Source organism: Rhipicephalus sanguineus, chromosome 7 (genome assembly GCF_013339695.2).
Source record: "Rhipicephalus sanguineus isolate Rsan-2018 chromosome 7, BIME_Rsan_1.4, whole genome shotgun sequence".
Lineage (NCBI taxonomy): Eukaryota > Metazoa > Arthropoda > Arachnida > Ixodida > Ixodidae > Rhipicephalus > Rhipicephalus sanguineus.
The window spans coordinates 167429417-167456396 of record NC_051182.1 but is presented as its reverse complement, the minus strand read 5'-3'; the positions used below and the strand labels follow the sequence as shown (position 1 = coordinate 167456396).

The 26980-nt window shown below is 47.6% G+C and overlaps 2 protein-coding genes across 2 annotated transcripts; one reads left to right on the top strand and one right to left on the bottom strand.

The window, feature by feature from the left end:
• Positions 1-417: 417 nt before the first annotated feature.
• LOC119400529 (DNA topoisomerase 2-alpha) lies at positions 418-25381 on the bottom strand. The gene is made up of 10 exons (XM_037667590.2): positions 24581-25381; positions 21871-22059; positions 19259-19507; positions 18222-18416; positions 15733-16080; positions 14281-14571; positions 13171-13713; positions 12270-12587; positions 9261-9643; positions 418-3330 (listed from the first exon to the last, which is right to left on the bottom strand). The coding sequence occupies exons 1-10, from the start codon at positions 25190-25192 to the stop codon at positions 1617-1619; spliced, it is 4842 nt and encodes a 1613-aa protein (XP_037523518.1). The 5' UTR covers positions 25193-25381; the 3' UTR covers positions 418-1616.
• Positions 25382-25952: 571 nt separating this feature from the next.
• Positions 25953-26733, top strand: LOC119400527 (ribonuclease P protein subunit p29). The gene has a single exon (XM_037667588.2). It carries the CDS (start codon positions 26031-26033, stop codon positions 26694-26696), a length of 666 nt encoding a protein of 221 aa, XP_037523516.1. The 5' UTR covers positions 25953-26030; the 3' UTR covers positions 26697-26733.
• The last annotated feature ends 247 nt before the right edge of the window (positions 26734-26980 follow it).

Below are 26980 nucleotides of genomic sequence, written 5' to 3'. Positions count from 1 at the left end.
CGATGACGAACTGCCATCCGCGGACGTTGCCTTCGACGATCTGCGCGCTGGCGGCGTGTTGATTCCAGCCGAGATAACCCTTGAGGGCTTCGCCGACGCTGACAAAGACCTCGAGCTATGTGCGGAGTTGACCGATGACGAAATCATTCATCAAGTTACGGAGGATTCCGATGCCGACACCGAGAACGAAGAGCCAGCTCCTACACAGCCAACGAACACGGAGTTGATGCGAGCACTGATGACACTGTCATTGGTGTACAGCGGCAACATGACGTTGACTGAAATTGAGGCAGACATAATCGCGGGCAAGTGGACCGTGCAAAAGAAAATAAGCGACTTCTTTGCGCCCAAGTGCTGACCTATGAGGTAGTGCCGGATGAGGTTAGAAATGTAACCATCAAGAGACAGGGGAAGGGGTACCATATGCACAAAACATTTATTGTATTTTACACTTAAAAACATAAAAACGCATCAGAAACGAATGCATTCCTCACGGAAAAAGCCGTGAGTAGCATCGTCTTAAATAAGTGTACAGACCTCCTAAATGCTCACTTTGAAACTTTAGTGACGAAATGCAAAGCACAAACACAACGCCTACTGTGCCTTAACATAAAAAGCCAAGTGACCATCACCATATACGCTTCGTTTTCTAAGCATTCTAGCACTTCACGAAGTAACACGTCAGCAGAACAGAAAGAAAAAGGAGTGGCATGGTCGACAATACAGAAATGCAGAGAAGTGGATTGTGCGGGGCGGTATAGTGTGCTAGAAAGCTTTACAGGGCAAATGGGAAACTTGACATAATCGTGCAGTGAGCAGTTTTTAGCTAAAAACGTCGCACAGTACAAACCCTCTCGACACACCACATTGTTTTCTTGCATTCTCCGACGAGACAGAGTTCTATACACGAGGTTTAACCGTCCAGGCGTCCTTTCGAGCACAATAAGCATTCCTTGTGGGTCGGAGTTTGTTGGTAAAAGGAGTAGCAATGAAACACTTACCTAAAACAATGAGTTATGTCTTGCATTAGATGCTATATTTACATTGTGATAGTACAGGATGCGTCCCCATTAACGTTTTTCGTCAGCACCACAGTAAAAAAAAATGAGAAATGTCAATTAAAAATCGTGTTCGTCTACGTTGGTTCTATCGCACGTTTCAGTTCGCAGCTGCTTTCAGCCGAAAGAAACAGTAGAGAATTGTTATTTCGAAATCAGCGATCCTGCACCAGAGCGAAGAAACAAAGAGAATGTAAACTGCGAATGAGATGTTGGTTCACTGAGAAACCGTCAAATGTAATGAAATTGGTTTAAAAGTTTTACACGCCAACATTCAAAATGCACCACAATGAAGCACTCCCATGGAGCCACCCCTTCCCCCACAAAGCCTTTCTAGTACACTCTACCTAGTACAGATGAATGCTCACAAGGTTAGCAGCACAAAATGACAAAGTAATGAAAAGCGGCACAAAGCGGAGTCGTCCTGCTCCGTGTGGCAAGGGGTGGAATGTAACAGGACAAACAAGAACGCAAGTAAATGAGCGATAAAACTGCAACACACCTAAAAGCAAAGGCCTTGAATATGCTTAGCATGGGAAACCAAAGCGAAGGCATAATTTAGAAGTCATCGTCACTGCTGTCACTACCAAAGTTGTATTTGACCGGTGCCTTGGTACGGCCAGTCGTCATGCGCGGTGCTACGGATGCTGCAATGTCATCGACGTCGTCGTCAGACGACGCGGCCTTCTTCGACTTCTTTGCTGGCTTCGACTTCTTCCGAGCCCCGTCGGAATCTGAGTCCGTGGCTTTCTTCTTCCGGCTCTTGGGAGCTGCCGGCTTCCGTGCGGGAGCCGCCTTCTTGGGCTTGAAATCATCATCATCCACGTCTGACACGTCGGAGCCGCTGCGAGCCGGCTTCTTCTTCGGTGCTGCGGGTTTGCGGGATGCGGGAGCTTTCTTGGGCTTGAATTCCTCGTCAACATCTGAAGCATCTGAGTCACTCTGTGCTGGTGGCTTTCTCTTTGCTGGTGCCTTCTTGGGTGCCGGTTTAGGCGCCACAGGCGGTTCGTTGTCGGACCCACTTCCCGCACTTTTGTGTGAGGCCGGTGCCTTCGATCCACTCGCTGAACCACCTCCACCAAAGAGAGAGTCGAACGCCACCTCAGAGTTGTCCTTCCCACCTTGACTACTGAGCCTTTTTGTCAGGGGTTCGAGGTTGCTATCACTGTCACTGTCAAATGCACCACGAACGCGTCCATTCTCCTGGCCGTCTTCCTGGCCATCCTCCGTCGATGCAGCCGGTTCTGATGGACGGGACTCCTCCACGTCTTCGAGCACGCCTTCGTTGGCCCTCGTCTCACCCATGTCGTCGTCGTCATCTTCCTCGTCGCTGTCATCAAGCTTGTACTTGGGACGGGCCAGCGCTGCTCGCCGAGATGTCTGCCGCTCGGGAGGAATCATCGGCCTCTCCTCGTCGTCAGAGCCGAAGCTCATCACCGACTGCGCGTCGGACGAGTCTGATCCGGACCAGCTGTTGCGCCGCTTCTTCGGCGTCCTCTTCTTTTCGCCGGTGCCCTTGGGAGCGCGCTTGCGCGGTGGCTTTGGTGGCGCACCGCCTTCGTCGTCTCCTCCTCCACCTTCGCTCTTCCCTTCTTCGAACGATTTCTTTGGCTTGCGGCCGGGCCCCGTGCCCTTTTCAGTCTTCCTCTTGGCCTCCCAGTCGACTTTCGGCTCGACGCGTTCTCCGAACGGCGATGGCTGTGTCTCGGCTTCCATTTTCTTGGAGCCGCCACTCTTCACCCGGCCACCCTTGCTGGTTGCCAGCTTGAGGCCCGCCACTTTGACCCCCGTGGAATTCTCATCGTCTCGTTCGACCTTCTCGACCTCGTCCAACTTGGTCATGAATGCTTCCAGGTCTTCCTCCCACAAGTTCTCGGGAGTCTTGCGACGGAGCGTCTCCACCTCGGCTCGCTTCTGGTCTCGCTTGGCGAGCAGGTCTTCCTTGCGTTCCCGCGTCAGGCTCCACAGCGGCATGCCCAGAAGGTAGTTGTAGCTCGCGCTACCACCGTCTTTGTCCTCATCTTTATCCTCCTCTTCCTCATCATCCTGCGAATCCTGCTTGTCCTCTTGCTCGGCCTGCTGCTTCTTCCACTCAACTATAGGATCCGGATCGTAGCCACGCTCCCGCAGCGTCAGGATCATCTCCTTGCGGCGCCTGTTTTCTATCTTGATCAGGTTGTCGATCTTCTCGAGGATGAAGCGTGCCTGATTCTCCAGCTTCTTGGCCTCGGCCGACAAAAGGCCCATCATGTATGCCTTGCGCTTCTTGTACCTGTGGGCAACGAGAGACAGACAGCTGTCAGAATAGGCATGAAACCCAATGGCTAAGGCACCGAGATTAGATTATCTCATTATTAAGAGCCCCACAACAGAAAGTCAGAGAAATGTATAACTTCGCATACTGGCAATTTTTTTATCAACTGCAGTAGCTCTTTTTCGATAAATCAACGTAACTGGACTCAAGACACACAGACACTATTCGCAATGCCCACGAACTATAGGTGGCGCGCCGTGCTTTTCAAGATGGCGCCAGGAGGAGGGTCAACCCGTTTGTTAGCATAGGAACAGATAGGACGTGCGGACCATGCCGCTTTCACCGGATGAAGTCATGAGCTGCGCTGAAATGGATATGAGACTAAAATACTTTCCCAAACCATGGAAAGTGCTAAGTACTCGCCACCTAATTATTTGCTGCGAAGTGAAAGGTTATATTTCAGCTCCGTTACCGTGTATAAAGATGCTTTGCGAGATCCTGTGCGTGCTACATAAACCTGTATGAACTAGAATTGACGTATGAGCTGAACGGCACTCCGAGGTAGTACGTACCGAGCCTGCCTGACGGATTTGCCGCAGTAGTAGGCCGCCAGCGAGTAGCGCCATCGCTGCTGCGCGTGATGATGGCTTGCAAACATAAGTGTTCTGCGATAATACCCCTTCGTCATTACTTGCACAGTCGGAAACGCGGAGTTACGTCTTCAACGGAACACAAGCATTTAACATGCCATTCAGTAGCGCTTGTGTCACAGCCATGCTGAGACTCTAGCCGTGTGTACTTCACTCGCATGTTGCAGGTTCGATCAGCACGATCGAAACATGAATATCGAAAAGAATGTACACGTGTGCTTTTCGCAACGTCGAAGAAGTTCGCCGAGAGGCGTGGATTGTGGCCGTGACTGCACGCTCCATCGCTCTAACCATTTCGCTTCGCTGGTCGAGCTCGAGCATGTTGGCGGCATGCGGCGCTCCATAATATCCACAATAATTGATACATGCAATGCACAAGAGGAACTATGCTTTTATTTTGATCTCGCTCAAGGATATTATACATTGAATACAATCAAAGTGGCTTACGTGTTACGAGCGTGAAAGAACATTAACACACGAGGGGACATGAAGTGCAACTCGCTCGTCGTGAGTTAGCAGCTGGTGGTTCATCGTCGCTATCACTCTCGGTGCTTTCACAGTCTTCTACGTCCAGTGAAAAATCCTCGTCGTCAAGATGGTTTCTTTCAACATCACTGCTGAAAGCAATCTGAAGAATTTCCTCCGCCGAACGACTTCGACCACTCCGCGTCACCAGGTTTACAATTAGAGAGACGTCTGGGCGCGGAGAACTTTGCTCTCAGACCGGTCAACAAGCAAATCGCTTGCAGTGTGCTGCCACCTATCAACAAACGTACAAAAACAAGCGGCGCAGCGGTGGCTATGAAACCCAACACACTGGCGAAGGACGGCGTGGATGGAAAAAGCATTCGCTCCACGAAAGGCGTCGAGCAGACGCGTCCTCGAATGATTGAAACGTCGCTCGCACGATTCGTAACAGCGCTTTGCTGACAAAGGATAGAGGCCCTATTTTAATGTATCGCCAACTTGAGATCGCTCAGTTATACATAGCACATCGCGAGCCCGCGCGACCTCCCTCCCGCGTACGGTGTTATGGGACTCATGCACTACAAGAAACACTGACCAATTATATATGCAAGTAAAACAGGGTGACCTTCAACTGAATATGTCAGACGATAACATTTAACTTACATACGTGGCTACAGAAAGCCTCGCGAAGCTGATAGTATGTGTACACTGTGGGCTAGCATTGAAAGCGCGAGTTGCCACGTATTTTCACGAAAACTTCGCGTCTCGCAAGAACGAATCAGATTTATCGTGTCACGGAGGGCCCGGTTTGTTCACTGACGCAGGGAACATGCAAAGTCGTAGTGTTCCTTACTTGCCAACGCGTTAATACTGAGGCTAGCACAGCCGAACAAGGGAGCGACTGCATAGTGCCGCCATTTTGTCGTCTACTAACCCTCCTCGAGAGGACGCTCCTCGATTCCGCTCGGTGGCGCGACAGTCTATGGGCATTGCGAATACTCGGTTAGAACTGAAGAAGAAAATGCGAGCTCTGCCCACAGAACTGCAGCGCAACTGCCGTTTGAACCGCAAGTACCGTATTTACTCGAAGCTAGGCCGGCCCCGATTCTAAGCCGACCCCCTACTTTCGCACATCGTTTTTTCGAAAAAACATCGGCTTAGATTCGAGTAAATACGGTACTTTTTCTTCACTACTGTAATTACTATGCATTTAAAGGTTTGTCCCTGCTACCTAAAACATTACATTTTGCTTAGCAGCGATGTCAGAATCCCTGAAGAAATTTACCAGGATATTCAAGTTTCCAACATAAACCAGCGACACAAATTTCTCTCTGTATGGGGAAAGTCAATCATCCAAAACTCTCTAGATGTGCTCGACGTCACGAAAATGAGCAAGCACTATTGGATGGAGCATTTATGCAAATTCTCTGTGGGAGGGACAGTGATGGCTGTGGGCGGAGCTGACATTTTTTCTTAGGTTGTAACCTGTGGGAGAGCACGGAGGCCCATTTTCTTTTCCTTAACGAAGGCGCAATCGCAGTCTGGCAACAGGGCAACCTCTGGCAACAGTCACTTAGAAAGGGTCACTTAGAAAGGGACCCTTAGAAAGGGAGAGGGTACCCTTCCCCCGCGAGTGAAACAGCCCTCAAAGAGGAAAGGGAAGACGAGAGTGAATAAAACAGCCGACTGGACAGGGAGATGCTCCCTCTTGTGCCAGCAACCACCTACGTTCACCCCCAGGACCCACAAGCAGACGATTGCCCGAAGGAGTAAGCCCTACGCTTTGTTTTTCTACATAGAGCAGACTATCCCTCTACGCGACGTTTACACGTTATTGCTAACATAGCAATAAAGTGCTGTCTGTTGACCTAGCCTGTTGCTTTATTCGCCCGAACCCGTCGTAGCTGCGATTACTCGCGCTACAGGAAGGGGATGTTGACACGTGCGCGGTAAGACTGCGTGCAGGTGGAACCAGAGCTAGGCTTCTGCACCAGCCGTGCCTAGAGGGGATCCCTTCAAAATAGAATACAGTGAAACCTCGTTAATACGTACCTGCTGGGAACGTTGCATAACTACGCACTAAACAGTAGTACGCATTAACCACCAAGTACAAATTCGCATCTCCTGGCATACGCCATCCCCGCCAGCAAAGGAATAAATACAGTGCCACAGCAAATATTGCCTATGTACCCACCGCAAAACCTTTTCTTTTTTTTTTTTTCCAAAGTGGAGAAGAGATCCTGGCACTTTCACACGACGCCAAAGAGCATTTCGAAACTATTACAGGGTCCGGGATACGTAGTGACCGACATCGCGACAGAACTGACAGTTCTGTCGCGATGTGTGACAGACGTGTGTGTACCGCGATCTGCTACTAAACGAAAACTGACACAGTTCCAGCGAAACGTGGTACGGCCGCGTGGAGCCGATTGTCTCCTGTGTAGTTGCGTGCAGCGCGTTGCCTACTCAGCTCAGGTCGTCACTGCCGGGCCACTTGCTGTACCACACGCGCGTTTGTCGTGGGAGGGTTCTTCACACCCACTTCACTCCAGGCCGTGCACAGATGCGGCGAGTAGTAGCTTGATGGGTTAACGCGGCGATGTCAAGCTTCCTTTGCGATGCTCTAGCGGTCCTGGCAGCGGACGGAGGCGCGTTGGGTGGTCGCCTAATAAAAGCGTGCAGTAGGTTTGCAACAGCGCTACGCTTGCTGCATGCGTTTAGCACGATAGTGTCAATGCAGCAAGGTTGCTCGACGTCTGTGACCAGCAATGCTCAACTCCGCACCAGCGATCTGCTTTCGTTTTTACAAAGCGGTGCGCGCTGGAACACGGCTCCGCACAACGAGGCCGCAGCGAACGGCGGCCCAGCGCGTTCAGGTTTTCGCCAAATAAAGGTGTGCAGTAGGCTTAAAGTAGCACTGTGCTGTATGCGTGCTGGAGCAGATAGCTGAAGATACTTATTGTGATAAGGTTGTCGGCGATAAGTCATGCTGGCGCGTTCATCGGTGGCCACCACCTCGCCTTACATTCTTTCTCGATGCTTACCTGCAAAGGCGTCACCGCAATTGCGCAGAAGTCGGAATCGGTGATCGACCAATCTCCACACTTCTCGAAAAGACAGTTATCGCAGTGCACAGGGTACGCACTTACCGGTAGGCATAGGCCGAACCATTACAGCCTATGCCTACCAGTCAGTGAATGCACTGGACTCTATGGGACTTGGTTGGGGATTTGTCGCAACTATATTTTAAGTGAGATAACTGATATTTATTCTCCAACCAAAGTTACGAAGACACGTAAAAACCCGACGTTTCGGAACCAGCTCGGTTCCTTCCTCAGGGGGGACTGCGGCGGCTTGGCAGCGGCCTCTTTAAGGCACTCTCGCGGCGGTTAACGACCCCACGCATTACCGAGGAGCGTAGCCCATGCGCATACACCGGGGGGAGAGTTCCGAGTGAACGGTTGATATTTTGAGTGGTCCTCTGTATATGCCACGACTCCAGTAGTAACCTCCTCCTCCACTTGGTTTCACTTTCGAGGATGGCGGTTCCGTTGAAGTCTATTCCGTGGTCAAACGTCTCTGCGTGCTCGGCGACGGCGCTGCGTTCTTTGTTGAGTTTACGGACGTCGTTGACGTGTTGCCTAATCCGTTCGGGGAAGTTTTTGGTCTCGCCGATGTATGACGAGGGGCAGTCGGCACACGGTATTTTGTAAACGACGCTGGGCGCCCTGTCCTTTGTTGGTCGGTCTTTCGGGCGGGGAAGGAAGTGGCCCAGCGTGCATGAAGGCACGTGTGCGATGTGCACGCCTTCTTTCCTAAAAATCCGAGCCAACGCCTCGCTGGCTCCCTGGACGTATGGGACCGACACGCGTTTTGGAGAGCTGTTCGTCAATGCTGGCTGGGAGTCGCGTAACCTCTTTTTCTCTGCGTGGCGGGCGACGGATCGAATGAAATTTCTGGGATAACCGTTTTTCCTGAGGTCCTCAGGAAAATAGGACAGGGCGCCCGGCGTCGTTTACAAAATACCGTGTGCCGACTGCCCCTCGTCATACATCGGCGAGACCAAAAACTTCCCCGAACGGATTAGGCAACACGTCAACGACGTCCGTAAACTCAACAAAGAACGCAGCGCCGTCGCCGAGCACGCAGAGACGTTTGACCACGGAATAGACTTCAACGGAACCGCCATCCTCGAAAGTGAAACCAAGTGGAGGAGGAGGTTACTACTGGAGTCGTGGCATATACAGAGGACCACTCAAAATATCAACCGTTCACTCGGAACTCTCCCCCCGGTGTATGCGCATGGGCTACGCTCCTCGGTAATGCGTGGGGTCGTTAACCGCCGCGAGAGTGCCTTAAAGAGGCCGCTGCCAAGCCGCCGCAGTCCCCCCTGAGGAAGGAACCGAGCTGGTTCCGAAACGTCGGGTTTTTACGTGTCTTCGTAACTTTGGTTGGAGAATAAATATCAGTTATCTCAGTTTACTTACCCAACCAGACAGACTTCTGTCTAATGTTTACCTTCAACTATATTTTAACCGTTGGTACATTTAAAGAGGGCACATATTAAGAAGGTTTGACTGTACAGAAGTTTAGAAAAGATACTGATAAGCCTCACATTACACTAGAGTTAATTTAATAGTCCTGTCTATGTTGTTCGTGGTGTTCTTGCAAATTATGGCAAACCAAAACATCCAACGTATGGTTTTTCCACTACAGTTGTAGCCATAAAATAATTGAAATATGACCAAATGTGGCAAGAGCTATTGCAACTATGTTTACAGTTAAATTATTTGCGCGATGTCAATAGTTCTTGTGAGCCTTTCCACTCACCCTTCGAGGCGCGTCTCGTAGAAGTCCTTCAGTATCTCCTCGGGCGTGCGGAAGGTGGTCAGAACACCCTTGGAGTCGAACAGCACCATGGACGAGGTGGTGAGCGACGTTTGCAGCTTGAACACCTTGTGGAGGCCCTCATCACGTGCCTTGGACAGCTTCTCTTCGCTCATGGTGACCACGAAGCGTACCGTGGTGTCGGTGTGGTATTCTTTGTAGTCGGTGATCAAGGGGGGCACCTTCTCACTGCCGTGCAGCATGGCCTCCAGCACTGACTCCTTGTACGCTTGGGTCCACGTGCGGATGGGCAGCTCGGTGATCTCGATTGTGGTTGAGCTAAGGATGGCCACCTCGCCGCTGATCAGGAATCGCTGGGGCTCCACCTGCATTTAACAGCACGGATATTTGTGTAACCCCTTCAGCAGTGAATTAAGATGGACTACAGTCGACGTCCAATTTCCCGGACGCCCGAAATTCCGGACATGCCCGATTTCCCGGACTCATCTGTGGCACCGTCAAGTTCCCCGTAGAGTCAATGTATTAAAAAGTCCGAAAATCCGGACGCTTATAGCCTTCGCCATCCGATTTCCCGGACTTTTTACTGTTAACCGCCGACCTAAAGTCACCACCGACGCCACCATTTTGGTTGTTTTCATTTTCATATCCCTGAACCCACCATACTCGCATCGCAAGTGTGGCCAGCAGCACCACCGCACCGCGCCGCGGCTGCCGTAAGCTCGAAACCGCACGTGTCAGTCCGTTGCCAGCCGTAGCTTAGCCAAGCCAAACCTCACTGTGTTCGTTCACGTGTTGTTTTGTCAGCTGTGCAAGCTCTGCGGTCGTGTATGCGGTTGATCGTTTGCTGCTGCGCGCTACCTTCAGTGATCACGTTTCCCGACCTTCAGCATCCACCGAGTTCCTAGCTGTTTCGTGCTGCGCTTTTCGTCGAGCGGATTCGCCATTTACAGCAATGGCACCGACTGCTCCTTCGTCTGCGCCTTCGAAGCGCACAAAGCCAGCTCGTAGGCTCACGATGACGAACTGCCATCCGCGGACATTGCTTTCGACGATCTGTGCGCTGGCGGCATGTTGATTCCAGCCGAGATAACCATTGAGGGCTTCGCCGACGCTGACAAAGACTTCGAGCTATGTACGGAGTTCATCAAGTTACGGAGGATTCCGATGACTCCGACACCGAGAACGAAGGGCCAGCTCCTACACAGCCAACGAGCTCGGAGTTGACGCGAGCACTGATGACACTGTCATTGGTGTACAGCGGCAACATGACGTTGACTGAAATTGAGGCAGACATAATCGCAGGCAAGCGGACCGTGCAAAAGAAAATAAGCGACTTCTTTGCGCCCAAGTGCTGATCTATGAGGTAGTGCCAGCCACGTCGTATTTTTTTTTATAAACGGCTCTTTTCAGAGCCACCTAAACGATGCATTGGCTGAATTGCTATGGGAATCTTGTACTCCGGCTGTGACCCTCTCCGTCAGCGAAAAATACCTACCAAAAAGGTGCGTTTTCACGTGCATTCGTTTTTCCGGACTGCCCGATTTTCTGGACGTTTTCGCGGTCCCTTGAGGGTCCGGGAAATCGGACGTCGACTGTATCTGTAGATGTGTCAAATTTATGCAAACGTATTCCAAGGCACTCAATACTCTATTGCAAGAAAGAGAAGGAGGCGATATGTTGCTTAGTGCATTTTTCAGTAATTAGTCATAATTAAAGTAATTAAATATCTATTTCTTCTGAAGACAATCGCGTTCCACTTACGTATAAAAATAACCAAACCTCAGGCTTGAAGATTTGTTGCCAATTTGTTATCGGTTATATCGATTCCGAGCAAATAAATTATAGTTCTGGCGCGACTCCCGGAAAACACGGCATATCGAACAACTCGCCAAACGTGGTAGTGTCTTCAGCTAAGTGACCCTCCCTCAGCAGCAATAAGCAGCACATTGAAGTTAAATGAAGACGCACTGATTATGCAGGAGGTTCAATTCACCCAAAGCTCCCTGCATCTTCCTCTTTTTTCTTGGCCACTAGTCGACAGAACTGGCAAGGACAAGTTGCGTCAACAAATGTGGACACAGTGCCTCATGGGGAGAAGACCCCAGATGGCACTGCGAGGGCAAAGGTGGGGCCTGAACAGCTCATAGCGAGAAATGAGTAATGCACGCAATTTACAAACAGTGCCAGCCTTTGCAGGGCGCTGAATAAATAACCCTGATGAGCATAAACGGCTCGCTACATCACAACAGAGAATCACCCCTTGGTCCAGCAACTGTTTATCAATAAATTTGGATTTACTGAAGCTATACGACTGTTAGAAGCACCTGGGAGAGGAGAGAAAAAAAAAGCTAAAGTAACACCCTGTGCCAGATTTTATGCTAACCTTATCACGCTGAAGACATATAAACACGGTAAAGATCAGAACAATAGAGAGCTGAGCTAGTTGGTACGAGAGAGAGAGAGAGAGAGAGAATTTATTTGAAGGGCAGAGAGGTCGGCCTGAGCTAGTGCGCTCTAGCCTGCTACTCTGCACAGGGGAAAAGGGAAAGGGGAAAAAAGGAGTGATGAGGGGTGATGATGGGGAGAGGAAAGAGTTATGCGTATATACAATATTACAATAACCACGTGACTTAGTGGTTTCGCTATAGTCTTGTGTCCAGTTCTGTGCTCTTGAGAAAATCTATCACAGCCTTGATAGCAGTTGGTGACTGTATGGTCGCACATAGCTGACAAAATACCCGTCTCGCTTAGTGTTGCCACACCTATTCCTGCCAACGTTGAAGCAAGTGTATTACGTTGCGACACGTAAAGTGGGCAGTCACAAAATATATAGTTGGTACGTATTCATGTTAAAAGACTGGGTGTGCAAACACCGACATAAGAGAGAAGTCAAGACACCCCAAACGCCGGCATTTGTGGTGTCTTCACTTCTCTCTTTTGTCCGTGTTTGCACGCCCCGTCTTTCCTCACATGAACGGTAAAGATTCGCACCTGGTCTACAGATCCACGGAAGTTCTTGAACCAGGGCTTCATGGGCTTGGTTTCCTCGCCATTTAACATCTTTCGCAGATTGGCCACAATCTCGCGGGGGTTGTAGTTGGGGATCTTGGTGCTCCAGCCGGTGCCAATGCCCTCCGCACCATTCACCAGCACCATGGGAAGTATGGGTATGTAGTACTCGGGCTCTATTCGCTGATTGTCGTCGAACAGGTAGTCCAGAACGGGGTCGTCCAATGCTGGCATGATTAGCCGTGCCAGCGGCGATAGCATTGTGAAGATGTATCGAGGGCTGGCTGCATCCTTGCCACCCTGCAAAGGATAACGGCAAGGAGTCACGCAAACTGCAAGTCCAAAGATAGTTAAAAACAAGGGACGAACACAGAGACATACGAGCGCTCATATGGCTCTCTGCTCGTATGGATCTTTACCAACTACAGCCCTTGTGAAGCTTTGGAGACAACCAATAAAGGAATCCTGTCTTTTCGTGCAGGCGGCTTCTACGACAGTGTTACCACCAAGCAATATCCTCAAGCTGCAATTTTCAGCTGTCATTATCACAGCAATGTCCATTTGCTTCCACTAAAGACGACGCACAGAGTAAACTATCTCATTCTTAGTATCAGCTTCTCTCTCAAAGCTGGCAAAGCTTGACCTTACACTCCGTTCCACATATGCAGCAGACTCGTTAAACGGAACCAGGAGAATGTGTTCCATTTAACAGAGGTTCCATTTACTGAGAAAACAGGGGAGCAGAATTCAAGTATAAAATCAATCATATTACAGCAGTTCCATTTAAGCAGCAGTTCTGTTGAAGAGATTTCCGTTGCACACTACATTTGCATTTGTAATTGCATTACATTCATACAAGTTGCAACAAAAAAGGACCCATTACCTGGAGGCGCGTACCAAACTGGCCGATGGGCTGCAGCAGGTTGATGTTGTTGCTGCCCACAAAGTTCTGCGCCAGGTTGATGATGGTGGACATGAGGGACACCTCGCCGTGGTGGTAGGCCGAGTGCTCGGCCACCGAACCCGCCAACTGGGCCACCTTGATTTCCCGCTTGTCGTTGCGCTTGAAGCACGTGTAGAGGACCTTGCGCTGGCCCGGTTTGAGACCGTCCACGAGGGACGGGATGGAGCGCTCGTTGTCCATGTTGCTGAACAGGATGAGCTCCTTGTTGACAAAGTCCTCGTAGGTGATGTTGCGCGTGTCCTTGCCGTAGAGGTACACCTCGGGCAGGCCCAGCTCGCGGCGCTGCTTGCGTTCTTCCATGCCGTTGCGCAGCCACTCCTTGCGCTGCTCTATCATCTTCTTGCTGAAAGCCAGCTCGATGGCACGGTCGTCCTCGCCGCCCTGGTACTTGAACTTGATTCGGTGCCGAGCCATGTCGATGAAGTATTCCTTGGCCTCTTTGGCTGTGCTGGTGCCAAGACCCTGTTCGTTTCACAAAAAGAAAAAATGAACAAACACTTTACTACCACGACACGCAAGTCGTCATTTACAGGCCTATGTGGTTATTTGAACGAATATTAGAGTATTCGAATGTGCTTTGACACAAACTTAAAGATTTCTGAAATTTCAAGGTATCTGGATATCAGCAAATGCAGTAAAAGGTCATTAATTCGACCCCCGTTAATTTGGAAAATCGGATAATGCGGATGTGTTCTCTGGTCCCGACAAGCACATGCATTGTTTAAAGTCATGAGCCGTTGTCACATTGTGAACGAAGTTGCGAATGACGAAATTTGCGGCTTTTAATTGCTCTTATACAAATCAAGTACTGAATTTACGTATTCATCAAGAAAATGAAAATGCATGAATGTAATAAAAACTTGTTTATTGTTTTCTTGATACTTTCGATAATTCAGCAGTCAGTTAATTCGGGCATTTTTTCCAGTCCTATGAAATCCGCATTAATGAGCTTTTAGTGTACACATATCTTAGCCCACGTGACCTGCCTAAAAAGGGGCTTCAATACAGCGTGGAGCCAAAGCAGCGCACCTTATAGTACTTGACTTTCCAGCGTTGCCAGTCGTCAGTGGCAGTCTTCCACTCCTCGAATTCAGGCAGGGAGTAGAAGGACAGCTCGGTCTTGCCCTTGGATGCCTTGACGATGGGGGTGATGAACTCCTCGAGGAACGGCAGCTTCAGCAGGGACGGCCAGTTGTGGTGGATGAAGTTGATCAGCAGGCCCTTGATGTGCGAGCCGTCCTGATCCTGATCTGTCATGATCATCAGGCGACCGTAGCGCAGGGTCTTCAGGTCCTCCACGGACTCGTACTTTTTCTTGTACTGCAAGGTTGAAAAAAGAAAGAGAAATAAGCGGGGCTGCACTGCAGAACACAAGCAATGCTGTTGAATATTGTAAAATCTTGTTCTTTCAGATTTTGCCGAACCAGAAGAAATGTCTGAATTAACTAGTTATCTCAGGACAATGAGCAGCAAATGCTCAGCACATCAACACAAAATCCAATAAGGATTCCGTAAATATTCTGGCATTAGGATCATATCATTATTGCCACAAGGTAAAAATGCTACTTGACTAGTGTATAATGTACCCCTGAACTGCATTGTTCAGTTTCTTACTCAGATTTCCTACTGTTTTTATTCTCCTTTAATTTTTCTGAGCAATCAAAAGCATGTTAGTGGAAGCCCTTGTGACATTTCAAGTTGGAAATAAATGAAATTAAAGAATGAAACATGCTTTCGTTCACTGAACAAATTGCAACTCTAATCTACATTTTGCACAAAATCAGTGCAGAAGCTGCGATTCGCATGTTGTGATTGATAAGTGTTTGTGGTTTAAAAAGACCAGGCAACTTCCTTCACGATACAGCAGCGGCGTGAGACACAACTTTTGTCACCAGTGAGGCTGTCGTCGGCAAGTGATCATTTCTCTTAACATAGTTCTTCCTTTTTGACGGCTTCCAATGCATTTGTGACACTGCATAATGCCCTGTGCTACATATCAAAATAAAACTTTTTGCAACAATTGCTGCAGATGAGCCAATGGTTGCTACTGGCACAATCACCAACTATGCAATTTTGAAGATATGCAGCCAATGCAATATCACGCCCACTGGTAAACACAAGAATAAAAAAATGTGCAAACAATTGCAGTGTTTTTCTTGCACTGTTCAAACTGACAGCTGTGTGTAAGGAGGCTCCATCATTGAGCTTGAGGTGAATGCTAGCGCCTCTTTCGCAATTCTGTTTCTAGCAGAGAATTGAGAAAAACTAGTATTAAATCTAACCTAGTAAAAACTAGCATTCAACTTCTGCTTCGTGAAAAAATACTAGTTCTCATAATATTGCCCACCATTAAACAATGGATCTTACATTTGGGGTTCGAGGGAGAGCCCGTTTTACTCTATTAATTAACGAGGATCGAATGAATAAGATCTTACTATACAAAGCGTTTCTAAAGTTGAAGCCTGGATTAAGAACGCATACCTGCAGACCCATAATCTTGATGACATTGTTGATCTCGGCATTCTCAAGGATCTGCTTGTGGGTGGCCTCACGGACGTTGAGAATCTTTCCCTTGAGCGGGAACACACCGAACTTGTCCCGGCCGACGACGGCTAGTCCCGAGACAGCCAAGCTTTTGGCCGAGTCTCCTTCGGTGAGGATGAGGGTGCAGTCGACCGAGTTGCGGGTGCCCGCGTCATTGGCGTCCTCCAGTTTGGGGATGCCCTTGAGCTTGGAGTGCTTCTTGGCCGAGCACTTCTGGCCCAGCTGCTTCTGGGCCTTGAAGTTGACCCACGACATGACGGCCTCCACAACGCCACACTTGAGAACCTGCATTTCATGCACAATGTCCCTGCTTTAAAGACCGCTCATGAGACATCATGTGGACGACACGACAAGGATGTCCCATTCGCATTCTTGTCTACCTTTTTCACTGTTTGCTTACAGAACATTGTGGAAAAGTTCCAATGAGGCTCCGGACTACCAGATAACCGGTTATACACTGTGCCTTGACTTCGGGCTGGGAACCTTTCACTTGATAACTGTCATTCTCTCTGTGACCTCTTTTAAATTCGGAGCATTTCTTAGTCGCACCTGCGGCATCGGCCGCCGTCCACACCCCCACTGCGCATGCTTGGCTTGTCTCGTGCCGGCAGCAGGACTCTCCCTCCCTCCCTCCTCTCGAACGAATGCGGGCAGTGTGTATATAAGCAGCGGAGCACACGTTCGGAATTCAGTCAAGGGCGTCTTTACTTGGCTTTCGCTTGACTTGACGCTTTGCTTGACTCGAGTAGATGCCATGGAAGCAACAGTACCTTCAATCAGCGTCCCACCACTCGTTGAAGGCAACGTTACCCCGCCCTCACCGTCGTCGGCGTCAACAACAGCAACCAACGCAGAAGACAAGGCTGCGAAGAGACGAGCATACGACGCTGAACGCAAGCGTTTGAAGCAAGCTGCGGACCCGGAACTTCATGTACGCTGGAGCCGTTCAAGTCGTACTTGGTTTGCGCACCGTGTAACAATTAAGCATTCCCAAACCATACCCAATAACGCAACATTCACGCAGTACCCCACCACTCTGCGACGCATTTACTTGAGTTCCCCCTGTGGGAAAATGCGGGCGACATTTTTAAACACCCATGTCCATCATGCATGAATTCTGCTGCACATACATCCAGCAAGATGTGATGACTGTATACACACTGAATTACAATTTACATTATCCATTTTTTTGCCATCAAGTGCTTGGCCGTTTCATCTTGCCTACTTCACCTCTGGCATGGATTCACCTCTAGGTCGTACAAGGTTTACTGGTGCAGCAGTTCTTTCTTATCCTTTTGTTTTTTTACTCGCATAAACTATTTATCCTTTTACTCAAAATATACGTGTTTCCTGTACCTGAAGTACACGGTTGCTAATGTTTAATTGGGAATTCGGCAAAGCAAAGAAGTATTTATTGGCTTCTGGCAAGGTTCTTATGTTCTATAGAAATCTATGCAAGAAGCGGAAGGTGAAGTCCCGCTGAAGAACCTCAGTCCTTCATGTTTCAAGTTCATTGTCAATTTACATCCGTTCACATAGAGGTCTTTCAGGAAACAATTGCTCCATTAAACGTTCCTCTTCCCACAAATGGAGGTGCATTTTATTTGAACATCGTGAGTGAACAGAGTGCAAAGGCATGCTATGTAAGTAAGACAGCGTAGAATTTCAATTCACACATTTTAATATTAGAATTAGTAAATCATCCCAAAAGACGCCACAAAGAAAATCGATGGAAGCCACGAGAACACAATTCTCAATGGCTGTTCACAATCATGCTTCCCAGCCGTCGTAAGGCGGAATAGCTGACAAGCTAAGCTAAATGTGAAAGCAATGCAATTTCTAGGCTTGTGCGAATAGTAAAGTGTAGGTTCGAAGCGAATAGTGACTTGGTCGAATAATTTTGGAAGCAACTTTGAATAGTAGCAGGATTTGACTTTTGGTAGAATGCAAGTGATAACCTGTAAAATGTGTTGTTTTAAAATTTACTATATTTAGAGCATTATAAGCTGGTATAACAAGCTTTTAAACTTAAAAAATGATGAATCGATGTGAGGGTAATATGTTCATGTAACCTTGAAGTGGGGCTTCGCGGCAGTGCAGATTTCCCCTGGAAAGGTGTATTCACGGTAGAGCACCCCTCCACTGCAGTGAAACCACTTTTACAGGGGGTTTATATATACGTCTATTCGTTCATTTCGAATACTTCGACATTTAGAATAATTTAAATTCATTTCGAAGCGAATTCGAATACTGTAATATTCCTTCGAATATTCGAAGTGCTCGAATATTGGCACATGCCTAGCAATTTCCAACACCTCCAGGTGCATGTCGGCGCACTGAATTGTGGTCTCCACTAAGCTGCTGTGACTCACGAAGATTTCGAAACCGTTGCCACGACTGCAATGCGTTTTTGCCCCGACACTCACCTGGTTGGAGAACTTGTCACTGAGCTCGCACTTGGAGCCAAACTTCTTGACCTGCAGGGTCATGTTCTCCTTCGTCTGGGAGTCAAACGTGGGGTTCTCGATGAGGCAGTTCACGAATACCCACAAGTGGTCCTTGACCTGCTTGTTCTGGATCTTCACACCTGCCTTGTTCTTCTTCTTCACGCTTTCTAGAATCTGCGTGGACAGACAACACACTCTGTGAGCGACCAAGATGCACCTCCAACAGAAGTGCTTCACAGCCAAGTCAAGGGAGCGCAATCCTTTCCCTACCGTGAAAAAACAAGAGAATTGTATACCATATTTACCGGAGATTGTTTTTCACTGAACTTGTAGATGTATGTTTTTTTTAAATTTCAATTTAATGGGGTTCCATTCTTTCACTAACTGCGTAACAAAGATAGCTCGAAGATGGCTTCACCGCATGGCAATACAATGACAGCCGAGCACAAATGGCACATGGACAAGTGTGGTCATCTAGCGCCAAGAAACACAACTATTACTAGTATAGTCGTCACTGATTCAATGCGAGACAAATTTTTGTTGATGAAGAGTACAGTCACCATTGGTCATTTTATGACGACTATACTCGTCAACGGGAGAGAAAGGGTCAAGGGGTATTGTGGCACTTAATTTTTTTTTTCTGCATTGATTTTGATTAAACTTGCTGAGTTTATGCATAGTTGTGTGCTGATTTCAAATATGCCATCATTTTTCTAGTATAATGTGCAGTTTCCAAAATACAAAATGTTTCATGTGCCTTTTGAGCAAGATTTTTCCTAAACTGAGAGAGTTGCAAAGTAAATTAGCATATCACAATAATCTGGAATCAGAACTGTGTGCTGTGCCGCAAAAATGAATGTTCTAAACCCGTTTGAACAGAAGTTATGGCATGTCGAACATTTGTGAGCGAAATTTCAGCTTCACATTGACTCACTTGCGAATGTTCAACATACCATAACTTTTGTTCAAATGGGCCCCTGGCCACGGGCCTGATGACGATGCTTCAACAGGCTAACCTTCTTCACGAGCTGATCAGCCACGTAGTCGACGTGGCTGCCACCCTTGGTCGTGGCAATGCTGTTGACAAAGCTCATCTGGCGGAAATCACCCGACTCGCTCAGTGTGACCGCCACCTCCCAGCGGTCGTTGACGCTCTCGTAGACCACATTCAGCGGGTTGCCAGCCTCGTCCTCCTTGTCCTTCACAAAAAGCTGCGTGTAGTCCTTAAAGCCCTTCACGGGCAGCCGCTTGCCATTCAGGTAGACCTGCACATGACGACGTAGCACTGCTTACTCAAGCTGGGTCGCGGCTCATTCAGAACTGGGTGCCAAAGAACTTCACAAGAGGATTATAATGCAGTCAACTTCATTTTAACGAACAATGAATAGCAAATTATCAGTTATAGCGAACTAAATATGAACTTTGGTTGGTCACGCTGCATTGCAGTGACACTTATTCTTCTTATGACGAAACCAAAAACGCGACAGCTGCCACGATAGCGACTGGAACGAACAAATATTTGGTTTGCACGAGGCACAAACTCGAAAGGTAGCATAAAAAGGCAAAATAAATAATGAAAGACAAATCACAACCACATTTAAGTAAAACATATGGGTTGTGGCACAAAAATACAGTTCCAGGTCATAAGCACTTCAGATGCCGCGGACATGGCCAGGAGACTAAGAAGCTAATTGGAGAGACTCCCGACAACTGAAGCTGTTGAAGTAGAAAAAGACCTCTCATGTATGCACACTGTGGAAAACTTCATTCTGCACAGTGCATGCGTTTTTATATCCAGGATTACTGTGCGAGCCAGACTGCCAATTTGTTAAACAAATATCTGATATAACGAACTAATTTGTCGAACAATGTTTTAATGTAATAAGTGCTAGGGTTTCATGTGCCAAAATCATGTTACGATAGAGAGGCACACCATAGCAGGGGACTCCGGTAAATTTTGAACACCTGGGGTTCCTTAACATGCACCTAAATCCAAGCACACGTGTTCTTTGCATTTTGTCCCCATCTAAATGCAGCCACTATGACCGAAAATTGAACTCGTACCCTCGAGTTTAGCAGTCAGACATCTTACGTGCAAACCTACCATAACAGTTTCCACAAGAAGATTCTGTAATCTCTACGTGAATGCCAAAACTGTGCACTTAAAATCAAGTGCAGACCATGTAGACAATCAAACAGAAAAAGAAAATGGTATGAAGCACTTTGAGGCTCAAAATTAAAGTAAACAAAATTAATTTCTTGGGCAGCAATTTTTTCAACTTCAGCAACAGACTTATCAATTGGGTCAATTTAAATGAAGACATGCAAAATAAAAAATCCTAACACACTGCTACTTCATTGGGCATTATATTCCCTATTCTAACGCAACACAAAGCTAAAGTGAAAGTCATTTCTCTAGGATACCAAAAAATTTGATGAAGGTGCATTAACATTATTTGACAGATGCGATACCGTCTACAAGTGCTTCAGTTAAGTACTCGAACTTATAAAGTTAATCACAAAAGAAACTGTTTCCCAAGCACCTCCTGAACTAAGTACAACGAAGGCTGTTGCACTTAGAAAAAAAAAATCAAACTCCATAGACCGTCAGATGTACAGTTCTTTCATCAGAGAAGATTTTCAGACATGATTTTAGAAAACCAATGCACCTACGATTCTGCACCTATTCAGACATCTAAACCAGACAAAGTTCATGTATTATATGCTGCTGTGAAATCACCACTAATTTTCTAACAGGCTTTCCTTTGAACGAAGAAATTGGCAGCAACATTAAACTTGCCTCTTAATCAGGGCAACTAAGAAGCAGTCAAGAGCTTATCTTGTGTGGCATGGCAAAGAAAGCAATGAGCTGATGCAATAACAGGTTGCCAGATGCATGAGGCATCAATACAATAGCATTGCAAACCTCCTTAAAAGGGTGCGAACAAACTGACACAAGTGAAATGTATCCTTATTAAAGGAGTATTGCCACGAATTTTCAAAGGTGAGTTTAGTTTGCCAGACAAATCTCCTGTACACCGAGACAGCTCTGAGCAGGTGTGAAGCTCAGTAAATGCTGATAAGACATTTTGACATTAAAGTCGATTTTTGCATGTTGCACCTACTGACATTTACACTGTTGCGACTTTAATCACTGGTACAGCTGGTTGTGACGACACTAGGTACCAAAACATTCAAAATGGCTGCTTCTTCATCAACAATGGAACCACTGGGTGGAGCGGCCGTGGAAATGTCGCAATATCTTGCGCGAGCATGTGACGAGAAGCTCGTACCGTGTCATGATGTCAGGGTACAGTAGAAACCGAAACTAACTTTTAAGAACATACTGTTTTTTTTCAGGGTGCGCTCATGCTTACCAGTACATTTTCTAGGCTCTCGAGGACTTCTCCTTTCATGTGACGGAATAAAAAAAAAGTGGAAATTTTCATGTCGATACCCATTTGAATGAGTGGAAATAATTGAGTGGAAGTTAGGTACTCCAAACATTTGCTCGGCAATATTGCGAGCACTGCCATCAAATACGAAATGAACTGCAGAGACCATTCAATTCGCATTTTCACTACCACTCGCGCGAGTTTACGGCGAAATATAGGGAGGGTGTAGCTACCTTGACACCTCTTGTGCAACCAGCCACATCGTAAGCCCGTCGCGAGAGAAGGGCGACCGTGTCAGGGTCCAGTTTCTCCATCTTGAACTTTGCCAGATCTGGCTGGAAGGTGATCTTCGTAAAGTCGTCGCCCTTTGGCTCCGTCCGGATCTTGGGGTCCGTGGTCTTTTTCATGTTGTCCTCCCATACCTGTGCAAAAAGAAAGTGGGAGAGGTCGGCATGTTGCGGTGAGGCAATTGCGAATGTGCAATGAGAAGTCTGAAAATAAAATTCAGACAGTTCTACACCATGAAAACTGCCACACAGCGAAGCTGTAAGCGCGCGAGTGTATTTGATTGGCCAGTGAGATCATGTGTATCCCCATCATCACCTTCATTTCAAGCAACAGCATCATCATTATGAGTGCCCTAGCAGTGATGAGAGGAACCTGCCCCTGCGTGACACCGAAGAGACATGCACATGGCACAGGCTCAACTTAGAACAGCTCCACAGCTAAAATTATCATTTTTTTTTGGAGCACCTTAGACAATCATATCCAGGCTGCCCCAAATTTATGCCAGCACAAAAGGTATGACCACAACCTGTTCAAGGTACAAAAGCATTATTTGTCTGTGTGCTCGGACAATCTGAATTGCAGCCTTCCTAACAAACAGTTTGGAAAGACCCCTCATCTAGACTCAGTTATAGCAGGATTTTATTTTTCATTATTGGTGCAGAGCTTTAGTGAAATGTCTTTAAAGTTGCTATGTTTATGGCAGTGATTTATCATTATGTAATTAAAGAAGGTTATTCATTATGTATAAGTGGTGTTACGCAAGTACCTTTTTCGTTGTTTTGAAAGAAACAGGCCAAAGAGCTGTTGTGCAGGCCACTAGATATTCGGCACATGTTAACTGAACCGCACCAAAAAACCTCTAAGGAACCTACTTTGAAGGTTGTGGGTTCGGACCCCCCCCCAACAGAAAAGGTGCTTCATCGTCCACTTTAATTCCTTTAAATTTAGGTGATAATCGCTGCGCTACAGCTAAAGATAACAAATAGTGTCCACTATGCTTTCCCTGGCTTAACTGTCTGTTGCTTTTGTTGGTTGTGCCTGGCAAGAAACAAGTCCCTTGAACAAGTCCCATTCTTCCATACAATCCAAATTAAGGAACACTTGGTAGTAATATACCTTTCGGCTTTCACGGTAACCAGCACACCGGGCAAAAAATGTGGTGATTGTCTGAAGAACTAAATTTTGCTTTGTAACAATATGAAGAGGCAGCAAGGCCAGAGAAAGCATAGGGGCACTGAAGGGTCCCTGAAAAGGTTTTTATTGCGTAAGCAGTTAGGCTACCACAAGACCATACACACCATAATTTAAGTGAAGAGCCTTCTATCAAGGAAGCTACGAATGATTAAAGGTGGCACTCCTTCATACATAGATTTGAATGATATCTTGTATCGGCACCAATTTATGTACACTCGATCGTTATGTCTTTGTCACTTCTTTTACAACTGTGCTAAGCAATTCAATGCATTAATTTTATTCTTCTGTCTGTGCATTCTTTGTATACACTCCTGCACGGGCCCGAGAAGGGCTTGCAATATAGGTAAATAAAATTAAAATTATGTAAGTGACGATTTGCAGCCCACTTTTTCATTATTTATGAAGGTGCAAAAAAAATTGACCCTGGGAGTAAGCCAACAACCCTCATGACGGTCGGTGACGTCTTTTTGAGCACAGACAGTCTTAACAAACATGTCATCTCTTACTGAAGCAGCAAGGGCACAGTCAACTGTCACTCACATGATCGCTCACTGCGTGCACACACATAAGTACACAATGACAATGATCGCTAAACATGTTGCAAACATGATACATTAAATCGAAAAAGATATATACAAATCCATGCATTTTTGCGATTTCTACTGTTAACAGAATGTCACTTTGGCCCTCCACTAAACTTACCTCACCTGAAGGAAGATGGAAAGGAATACTAATTTCGAGACGTAACAGTCAATGTGTCATGGCTAAGGAATGCCTTATAATGTTTGAAGCTATGCCAACAACACATCTGCGACTTCATTCACAATGTCACCAAAAGATATAAAAGGAACTCGGTATCTCTCATCCAAATACAATGGCAATTGCGGCGAGTCTCAGAAACGGCATTTATCTTGTTAAACTAATTTTACAAAGTTTGAAGCGTGTTCGAAGCCAGAAATTAAACAGAACACATTCTACACATCGTCGCATTACATGACCTACGAACTAAAACTAACAAAAACCAAATCACATTAGAAATTAGCAACGCAGCTCATTTGCCAAACGAGACCCAGTTGATCACGTACCGATTTTGCGGTTCACTGCTAAAACAACATATATTTGCTGACACTTACTTTAAGGAGTCTATTTCACCTGGTCTCAATTTTCGGGATTAGCTGTTCGCATATTTACCACTCCCCAGTTAATGGTTTAATTGGTTTCGGTCTCACTTCGGAACGCTAGCTTGATCACGCGTCTTTAAATACTGGTGTGACACGGTCACTTTTGATCACGATCGCGCATGATCTCGATCGAATTTCTTGATCGCGATCGACTCCTTCAAGCCAAGCTTCAGAAGGGAGCCAATCACTGCCGTTGAGAGAGTTGATCCCGGCCGCGGTTAATCGCGATCATCAGTGCACCGTGTGACACCGGTATTTATAAAAGAAACCTAGCTCTCACCTGCTTGAATAGCTTCTTCTCACTACGCGAGTAGGTCTCCACGGTGAACTTGGTGCTGAAAATGTTGCACAGTTTGGCGCCGTAGCCGTTGCGGCCTCCGGTGACTTTTTTCTCCTCGTCGTTGTAATTGGAGGAGGTGAGCAAGTGGCCGAAAATGAGCGTCGGCACAAACATCTTCTCTACCTTGTGCTCGACTACGGGGATTCCCTTGCCGTTGTTCCAGATCGAGATGCGGTTTTGTTCGGCGTCGATCTCGATCTTAATGCAGTCCATGTTCTTGTCGCGCTGCTTGTTGTCCGCCGCGTTGACCAGTATCTCGTCGAATATCTTGTAGAGGCCGGGTACGAAGGTGATGTTGCGGTTCTTCATGCCGCCGTTTTCTTCGCCGTCGTAGACCCACATGTTTTGCGTCACCGGCTCGACCGAGCCGATGTAGGTGTCCGGCCGGAGCAGGATGTGCTCCAGCTGACTCTTCTTTTGGTAGATGCGCTCCACCGAGAGCCGACCCTTAGCTCCTCCTTTGTTCCCGGCGCCGGCGGCGGCTTCGCCATTCTGCAGTCCGTCTTCCGCCGCGGCCAAACCGTCCAGGTCTTCCAGCCCGTCCGAAGACATGACGCCGCTCCCCGACGTCGTAGACGACGTCCGAAGCTGCGCTACAGATGCGGAGACCAGAGACGAGAGCCTAGCGGGAGTGGTAGCGTTGAACGCTCGAGCTAGCCGCTGAATGATGAAGCCCGCGCAGACAGGCCTAACGCAACAGACATTTTCTTTTTTTTAAACGGCGGCAACGGAGGTCGGTTGCGAGCCCGCCACCGAAACAGGACCAACAGCAGTTTCGAATGAAGTTGTGAAAGCGGCGGCGCGCGCGACGCGCAGCCTCCGCGCATAGCCTCCGAGATTTCAATTTGAGGGTTAGCGAGCGTCTATGTTAGCGAGTTACCGTTAACTCTCGGAGGCCTTGCTTCGTGAAAGCTGCTTGAAGCAAAAAATGTAGACATTAGTTTTAAATGTGAACAGAATTCGACAGAGTTGTACGGATGCTATGCTCTGAAAAGTTGTGTCAGTTGTGTGTCGATCTCGAAAGATTTTTTTGGTTCTCGCTTACGTTAGTCAAAGCGTTAATGCCATTTTTATATCACTAAAGAAAAACAGTTAATATATATTCTATTTATACGATCAAAGAGTATCAGTTGTTGATGGCAGAGTCGCTTTTTTTTATATGTGTCAAAATTACGTCATAGACGCCGTATTTGGAAAATAAAAAAAAAAAGCGCATAGTAGTCGCCTTTGGCTCGGACAATTTATAGCCTCCGAGATTCGGCCCATTTGGCGACGAGCTTGGAGGCGAAGCTGGCGAAGCTGACGGGGCGGCGAAGGCTGTCTCTCAGGAGCACGTGTGTTTATATGCGTGAGGTGTGATGCACCAATTTTGGATCTAACCGCTTCAACGATGACAGACTCTACCTGCGCAAGCGATGGCACCATACAAAACGTCTACCTGACAACGAAAGAAATCAAGTACGACCCTCCGTTGCCTGCGCAAGCCGTGAATTACGTGCGCAACTTCATCGACAAACATGCCGGCCAGCAACAGGGCGAGCTGGGGGATCTGGCGCGATACACCGCTGTGCTCGAACCGGACATCGCACGGAAGAAAAAAAGCGGTGACCAAAAGGGCAGGAGGGGCAGGCTGCTCACTTGCCGCGAGAAGCGCAAGTTGGGCATGTTTAACGTTCACAAGGACAACAAGTTGTCGTACGCGTCGTTCCTGCCCATCCATCTGATGTGGAAGGACTACTTCCGCGGACTCGTGCGCGACGAAGTGACCGAGTATTCGCGACTGCTCAAGGCCGAGTACACGGGCTGCTTTCTGACGGTCTCGGAGTCCCGTTGTCCGTCGTACGTGGGCGCAAGGGGCATCGTAGTCCAGGAGACCAAGAACGTATTCCGCCTCCTCACAGAACAGAACGTGGTGCGAACGGTGCCCAAGGCTCACTCGGCGTTCGCCTTCGAGCTGGACGGCAGGATCTACAAGATCTACGGCAGCCACTTCCGCGTCCACAGCTTCGAGAGGATGAAGGCCAAGTTCAAAGCGCGCGGTGTTGTCGGCCTGTGATCGTAATTTATTTCTCTGCCGTGATTGCATAAAGTTTGCTACTGAAATTGCTGGTGCTACAGTCATTCAGCAGTCACTCTGTGGTGTGATAATACAAAGATTTGTTTACCATATAGTGCCTGTCGGTGACCTTGGGACGTTCTTGCTTTATCTACGTCCGCTGGTCTACATCTTGATGATGATGATGCTCTTGGGATTGGCACCTACCCACTCAAAGGGATCTTCAGGCAACGCATACTGCTTATCTATATGTTGAAGGCAATCTCTGCAAGTTGTGACACAGT

Coding starts and splice junctions, on each gene's coding strand:
- LOC119400527 (XM_037667588.2), top strand. CDS start 26,031: ATGACAGACTCTACCTGCGCAAGCGATGGCACCATACAAAACGTCTAC.
- LOC119400529 (XM_037667590.2), bottom strand. CDS start 25,192: ATGTCTTCGGACGGGCTGGAAGACCTGGACGGTTTGGCCGCGGCGGAA. Junction 22,060..24,580: donor AGAAGAAGCTATTCAAGCAG/GTGAGAGCTAGG, acceptor CTTTTTGCACAG/GTATGGGAGGACAACATGAA. Junction 16,081..18,221: donor GTGACAAGTTCTCCAACCAG/GTGAGTGTCGGG, acceptor CATGAAATGCAG/GTTCTCAAGTGTGGCGTTGT.